Raw genomic sequence first — 7,891 nt, 5'->3', positions numbered from 1 at the left:
AACTAATTCACGCAATTAGTTTGCAGAAATCAATTAATAAATTATAACCCTGTATAATTTATAATCACAGCTATTTATATATCTTATTAACATGAGGTCAACCTTTAGCTTTGACTGTAAGGCACATTTCACTGAATAGCTTAATGTTGCTCTTTGCTGCGAAAACAAAATATAATTATGGAGAAAATGAAACTTCCACCAGTTTTTTGTACAATAATTATAAGTTAAAAACGAAACAAAACGTCTAAACAAATGTAAAATGTCGCTTTGGGTTTGTGGCTTTAACACAATGCTGTCTTTTGTTTTTCTCTGAGTGTAGTGGTAGGCACCAACTAATACACTTTCCCATACCCATCTACATAACGCCAGACACACCTGGGTCAGTTGGATAGGCGTAGCCTTAACGCCTTGGGTTTGACGCAGCGACCACAGCCTCGCTTAGTGTGTTCCTGTTGTTGTTTTTGTGGTTGTTTTCTGGTGGTACTCGTATATTGTTGTTTTTTATGCGCCCCGTAAATGTCTCGAAAACTGATTTATTTATGCCCAGCTGTCGCTTGTTGAGTGTGTTTGTGTGTGTGCGCTGTTGTTATTATTTCTCCTTCTTATCCTGCAATTCCAGCAAAATGGGCAATTCCAGTTCTTTATGATTGATGACGACCAACATGTGACATTTTCAACGCACTTTTCCGCACAGCGAAGTGCCAGCTAATATTTTACTGGACGGGTTTATTAATTTGAGCGCCACTTCATCGCTTTAAGCAGTTGGCGCCTTAATTAGCGCAATTATATATCCATTTATTTGCACCACTCATATTTTGTATGACGTGTTCTTTCAGCTTAAGAACGAAAGGAATAGGAGCTGTACTTCCATACAAGCTTTTAAAAAATTCCCTAAAATATCACAGTTCTGCAAAAGTACTGCGGATTACAAAAAAATGTTTAAAGTTCGCATTCATGTAGGATGGGAAGCCGGGCAGCAAGATGGAAGGAACACCCAGAAATTGCATTTCTGTCGTCAGTTCTCGGTACTCACTTATTTTTAAGTAGTCAGACGAAAAAGTACGCAGCAGCCAGAGTTGTCAACCGCACGTGTTCAGCCGTAAGCCGTTCGCAGCAGAAGTCAGCCGTCAGCAATCATCAGTCGTTGAAGTAAAGAGAGTTAATGAAGTCAGCAGTCTGTTGTCATTTAATATTGCCTACAAGTTTAATAAGTGGTGACCACTTCTACATCGTTTCAGCATTATGTTATAGTCATAAATAGTCCTATAGATAAAGTGTATCTAATATATTTTGGACTATCAGACTATCTGATTTGTTATATAAAAGTAAGCCAATGCTCCCTTAATACACGAAATTATAAGACCAGTACGAAGGACAACGTTGACTGATTTTGTATTTAAAAACGTTTAATTGTTAATGATCGGTTTTTCCGATCAAATTCGTGATGTTAGGCTCTTTACTTATAGTAATGGTGTCTAATAAATATATTGTAAATGCAAATGGCTTATATTTCTTTTGGTTTCGTTAACAATTTTTTGCCGTAACATACTATTCGTAATGTTATGTTAAATTGATATTTTTCCGTTTTTATACCCTGCATACCCTTAGGGTAAAAAGGGTACATTAGGTTTGTATGTAACAGGCAGATGGAAGCCTCCCGGGCCCCATTAAGTATATATATTCTTGATCCGCGTGACAAGAGAAATCCATCTGAATATGTCCGTCCGTCGGTTTGGAAGAACGCCTGAGCTTTTATTAACCAAACTTGGTGTAGAGACGCTCTTAGTATTATACAAATCTATTTTATAAAAACAAAAACTGGTGCTCAAAATCTTCTAAAAATATCAATTAAAATTAAATTTTGTCTTTGAAATATATCAATTCTGAATTATTTGAATAATTTATCAATAACAATCTTACATTAAATAGCGGAACACATCACCCTTTGCGTTTCAGGTTGCTCTTCCAATCGTGAAATGTGTATCGATTTCCAAATGCCAGAAATGCAATCATAGCCCACAAGAAACCCACATAGAATGCAGAACTTCAAGGGAATTGTTTTATATTTATTTACATTTTTACATTTACTTTCATTTTATTTCGAAAATGTGTTTGCATACCTTTGATGCTCAAACTCTTTAGTGTCCTCGATTCTGGCAATTGCTCGAGTGGTTGTTAGAAAAGTCAATAGCAAATATTTGTAGTTCAATTATTCGTAACAATTAAGGCATAACTCAAAAGGGAATAAGAAGAACAAACATGTATGAAAATGGAATGCCAATTAATTGAAATATTTTTGAGCTTATTTAAGCTATGAATTTAATTCTATGAAATGTGCTTTAAATGTTATCACCAACTTTTTGAATATTCCACTTGGTCGATTTCAAATGTTTCGTATAAACGACACGACGCGCCCTCTAAACATTTTTGTCAAACTGCAAGTTGCAATCACAAGTAAAATTTTGGCCCTAAGGCCACAGACAAGCTTTAGAGCTCCCCCTCAATTCCATCGCTTCAAAGTGCTTTGTAACGCTGTTAGCTGCCTGTTTGCTCCCTTGGTAATGCCTCAAATGTTGCAACACGCCTCTGGGCTGTCAATGTCAGCCTCGTCAGCGTCGACGTCGGCGTCGTTGATCACAAAAATTGAATTGTATATACAATTGAATTTTGAAAAATGGCTGCGCAGCAGGGAACGGATGTTGGGAGCGCGACTCGCAGCATGCCACAATTTGAGTTATGACAGGGTGGAGAGGACGAGCAAGTCATGCATTTGAAATTGCTGCGTAGCTGCTTTTCGATTTTTTGTTTGTTTTATAAACGTGTCACAATGCATTGCACAATGTTGCCATTTAATGTGCATTGCTTAACTAACCAAAAATCTAAATGACAACAGCTTTGCCAATACATGTTTGTGGCTTTGACTGCCAGCCCATCAATTTGAATTCGAACAAAACAATGGCCGACCACACAAATTGCTAGCCTGCATCTAAATATTTACTCACGCTCAATGCAAGATCTCGGCCATTTGTGTGCTTGCCGCAGGACGAAAACAGGCAAGCAGGCAGGCAAGGCTGGCATTTAATTTGTGGCTGAGATTCCAAGCTATCGATTTGCCAGCAGACAAGTAGAAAATGTGGTCAAGGTGTTAAATTCAGAAGCACGCACCACAGCTATGCAGACAACAATAGACATTTGCTGTTAATATGGCAATTGGGAATTAAGCTGTAGGGTCTGAAATAACGAGATCTGTGCACATTGTACACATTTTTATGGCAGATCAATACAAATTATGAAGCAGCATTATTTGCATATGAGCGAATAAAAATGTTCTTAAAAACCAATGTTTACTTCATTAATAAATCGCAATTGGAGAAACTTTGCGTATTTAAAATGTACAACTGCGATCAGTAACTGACGTTCTTGGCGTATCATTAAAAATAAACAACCAATTTTAACAAGTCCGACAGTAAAATACCCTGTACCCAGACAAACTTCGGTCACTGAGAAGAAAAAAAGATCAACAAGAGCGAACTTGATGCTGCAGCTTGTGGGCGTAGTAGTAAAGTGAAATTATTTTGCTAATAAATTTTCTTAGAATTGACTGATTTGCAAAGATATATAGTTAATTGTATATAGATAAGGCGTACAAAGTTTGGTTTATGAAGCTTTTGAAATGTGGCCAGGATTGACGAAATTCGGTAGCTGCAGTTTTTGGGCGTAGTACTGAAGTGAACTTGTTGGGTTAATATGGCTATTAAATAACAATTTAATAGAGGACTTTGCAATTTCTTAGTCAAACGAAAATTTGTTTGTGATTAGCAGTAAAGTGTAAGCTCAACTGCAGGAACTTAAGGAATCTGCTGTGAATCTCGATTACAGTTCAGTTGCCAATGTCAATGCATGATCGCACCTTATTGAGTCTTGTGCCGCGATTGAAATCAATTTTAAAAACGCAGGCAACGAAGCGTGCCAATTTGGTAGCCTACTTTAGAGATGAAGCGGCACAAAGTGAAAGGCAAAGGCAAAACGGCAGTGGTTTTAATTAAAGGCTATGGCTATGCATGTAGTCCAAATACAATAGTTCCGTCAATGCCTTTGGCAGGCGTCGTTCGATCAATTAGGCACTGCAGCGGCACTTAAAGCTTTAAATATAAGGCCTTAAATACATATGTATGTACATAGTATATGCATAATTACAAGCGCCAACTCCGCCGCGAGCGCTTAACAAATTTTAATTGAAACTGCGTCCAGTCACGCACCAAGCGCCACGCCCGATTGGACGGACATTTGGATAGGCGGGCAGGCAGGAACTATGCTGTTAATTATAACAACTGTAAAGATGTGACACGTCCATCTGTGGGTGTTGCAATTTTATTGCCATGCGGCGGCAATTAACAGACACAAATAGTTGAGCACGCCTGACCAAGTGCAACAAATAAAATGGTCGCTGAGCGCCCGCCATCGGTCGCATGTTGCATGTTGCAGATGCTGCGATTTTTTGCCCGCTGAGTTATTGGCGGCTTTTCCATCTTTTTTATTTTGGTCGGGCCCTGAGCTTTAATCTGGCGGGCAGCCAACCGAGTTGCACACACGCATACACGTTGCGCCTCGTAAAGCAGGCACGGACAGATAAGGGGTCAGACAATGATGATACAGTCAGAGAAAATGTAACTTGGAGTTAATCTCATCAATGATATTTATTTTAAATAATATTAATCGTAACTTAATATTACACCAATCCTGCACTGCCTTTTTGTTGTCGCATATCTCTAAGGACTTACGAATGTCAAATACGTTCCCTAAATTGCTTTCCCTATGAAACCATTTTTTACACATTTTAGACATTAAAATTACAGCTGTTTCTACAAAAAAATATATGTATGTATATATGTACGTTTATCCGATAATGCAGAAACTGCAAGGCCATTACAGTAAATCACTAGAAAGTTGCATAGTATTGCCAGACTAACTGAATCGTAATTGTTTTACTATCGATAACGATAACTGATTGCCATACTCTCACACGCATGAATGTCATCTTTGGTGTGAGACAATGTGAGGCAGTCTCAATAGGTGATTTGGATTAGGATGAAAATATGAATGTTTATTCATAGCAGACAAGCAAATTTTCTATTGAGGCACAAAACTGCTCAACATTTTTGAATAATATAAATAAAAGAAATATCGAAAGAAGATTTTTTAATGACGAGAGACATGTTATTCTAGAGAATATCATACCTATAGCAAGTAATTATGCTATTATTCTTACTAAGTCAAAAGTATATAAGAGTTTGTTACCAAAAGCGTTATTCATATATAGAAGTGGTATTCCTGCAACTGATGCTGAGTTTCAACACACATTTATCACACATTAATAGTTTGATGACATTAAACATTTAAAGAACACTTTCTTTTCAATCTCTTCTTTTTCATTTGCTGACTTTTTCAAATTCTCATTTCGATACTGTTTTATATTTTCAAAAAACTTAGAAATCATTGCAGGAATGCCTCTTTCATGTTATCACTGATTCGGTTCCTTTTAATTTCTTTGCAATGCTTTGACAGTCGACTTTCATTAGCTCGTTGAACGGTAACAAAATATGTATTTGTTGCTCATCCCTATCAAAATACTAAAAGCAAAATACTAAAAGCTGGAGAAACATCGATGTTTACCCACATCGATGTTTCGATGGTTTTTGGGGAGAACAACGATGCTTCGAATTTCCATTAACGAATTTTGAAGAATGTTTTATTGATGTTTAAACATAGGGAACTTCATTTTGAAAGTATGACATACAAAAATAAAAGTTCAGTGGTGGACAAGTAGTAAAGAACATAGAACGTCGGGAATAAAACATCGATGTCTAAAAAAAATATCATAGCATTGATGTATCGATGTTACATCGATGTTTCGTCCAGCACTACTAGAAGCTTCTACAAAGACAGCAATCTGCACGCGTTTTTTATTAAACAGTAGAATGGATCCAACCGGCGACGATGAAAACTCTTACTATTCAACTTCATCCAATTCCAGTGGTATAACTATAGAATTTATGTCGGCTGATGAAGAGGAAACGTACACAGCTGTGAGTATAAATAGTTAAACGTTTTCTCGACAAATAAGATTAATATAAATATGTATGTATGTATTGAAGGCCGCTGCAGGAAATCCGGGAGCAGTGCAGCGTTCCCCTTTGGAACCACTCGCTTCGATGGCCAATACACCCCTATTGAACCACCGCCGTGACCCTCCTGCAAAGCAACCATTGCAGCTGGGTAACCTGCAGTTTATTCCAAAACAAGGTTGCCCTAAGACCGCCTTCATCGAAAATTGGCTTGACACTCAGCAGAATAAAGGTCCACCTAAGCTGGGCGAAACCAAAGCTTATAGTTCGTCCATAGGCGATGTTTCCACAGCTAAGGATGAAACCTTCGCCACTACTAATTCTCAGAAAGATCTCACTAATGAGCAGGGAGCAGTCGGTGAGAAGCAAGTGAGTACATCCTATATTTTTATACCTTTCCTATGATTTTTAAAGCTATCAACACAATTGATTTTCAGAACATTTCCGCAAATAAATAGATGACGTTCATCATATTCATCCGTCCAACTACACAGTATTAAAAAGATTGGCTCTCTCAATATTTGGAAGCTAAGCATGAGACTTAGTGGACAAACTGAAGAGATCTCAGATGATACTCCAAAAAATAATAAAATAATAATACAAATGAAATGTTTGTGCGAAAGAAACAAATTGAATTTTTAGAAGTATTTTTGGAAGCAAGATAACGAATTTAAAATTTCATAAACATCCAACTCCAGAATTATTGGCAAGTCTTGACTGCTAGCTAAATACTGGACTTTCGTCAAAATTTATATTTTATTCAAACAAGACTAGTTCTGCCAATCAATGGGAATATATCACCTAGTTAGCACCAAGTTAAAAATCTATGAAAAGGAGTGTAGAGACATTACTCTGTTTGGTATTAGTCACTCTACTTAGAATTAAACCTTTCATATAACGATTTTAGAATATGTATATAACATGTTTGGGGAAAAGCATTTTTTTAAGTGTATGTACACACATTCGAACAATGGCGGCCGTTTCGTTTTAGTTCGTGTTGGATTGCCAATACATTGGAGTTTTGGGCAGCTCGTTGGCAAACCTTTTGGTTGGTTGGGCTGGGGTTCAAAGTGGGGTTGGTCGTCTGTTTTCTGGTCGAGCGTTCGTTGCATTTTGTAGTGATTTGCATGCATCGGCATGACCGGCAACTCTTTATGGGCTGGCGTCATTTTGTGTCTCTCTGTGCGTTGAGAGTTAAGACTTTTTTGCACCCGAACGTGATGACCCGTTGGGTAGAAGGTAAACCGTAGGCACACGCACTGATTGCATCAACTTGAAATAACGTAATTAGTTTTTGGGCATTGCCCAGGGGTGGGGGTGAGCGGGAGGGATGCGTGTAATCTGTATGGGACTTACTGCTTCATTGTCGGACAAGCTGGCGGATTCCGTGGTTTGCCATTGTCAACAGAGCTGCTTTGTTGACTGTTTGGGGACATGGAGTTTATACTCCTAATGGTTGGTAAGTAGGCAGCATTCGAACAGAACGTTTGAAAGTCTAAAACACTACGTACTTTTATGTACTTATGTATAGTATTATCGAGATGACAACTAGTTGTACTTATACTTAGGGCTGGGGAACAAGATTTTGGATTACATAATGTGAGAAATAACGACTTCATATTATATATATCGTAAAACATTACCTAACCCGTAATACAGTCCATGATGTTGGCTTCCTTCATAAGACTATTATCGGTCATGTAGACGCCTCTAGAGCCTCTTGTGGACAAACTATGAACTACTTGTATTTGGCATTGCTTTGCATA

The 7,891-nt window shown here is 37.7% G+C and overlaps 1 protein-coding gene across 1 annotated transcript; it reads left to right on the top strand.

Moving 5' to 3' along the window:
- The first annotated feature begins 6,000 nt into the window (after positions 1-6,000).
- On the top strand, positions 6,001-6,734 carry LOC115623168. The gene is made up of 3 exons (XM_030517384.1): positions 6,001-6,086; positions 6,156-6,494; positions 6,563-6,734. Exons 1-3 carry the CDS (start codon positions 6,054-6,056, stop codon positions 6,581-6,583), a joined length of 393 nt encoding a protein of 130 aa, XP_030373244.1. The 5' UTR covers positions 6,001-6,053; the 3' UTR covers positions 6,584-6,734.
- Positions 6,735-7,891: the final 1,157 nt, after the last annotated feature.

This window comes from Scaptodrosophila lebanonensis, unplaced genomic scaffold, assembly GCF_003285725.1.
Source record: "Scaptodrosophila lebanonensis strain 11010-0011.00,11010-0021.00 unplaced genomic scaffold, SlebRS2 tig00000043-arrow-pilon, whole genome shotgun sequence".
Taxonomy (NCBI): Eukaryota; Metazoa; Arthropoda; class Insecta; order Diptera; family Drosophilidae; genus Scaptodrosophila; species Scaptodrosophila lebanonensis.
The sequence above is the reverse complement of the archived record's forward strand: the minus strand, read 5'-3'. Positions and strand labels throughout refer to the sequence as shown.

Excerpts from the sequence above, each read along its gene's own strand:
- LOC115623168 (XM_030517384.1), top strand. The coding sequence starts at position 6,054 with ATGTCGGCTGATGAAGAGGAAACGTACACAGCT. Across the intron at positions 6,087-6,155 it reads AAGAGGAAACGTACACAGCT|GCCGCTGCAGGAAATCCGGG; the intron begins GTGAGTATAAAT and ends TATGTATTGAAG. Across the intron at positions 6,495-6,562 it reads GAGCAGTCGGTGAGAAGCAA|AACATTTCCGCAAATAAATA; the intron begins GTGAGTACATCC and ends ATTGATTTTCAG.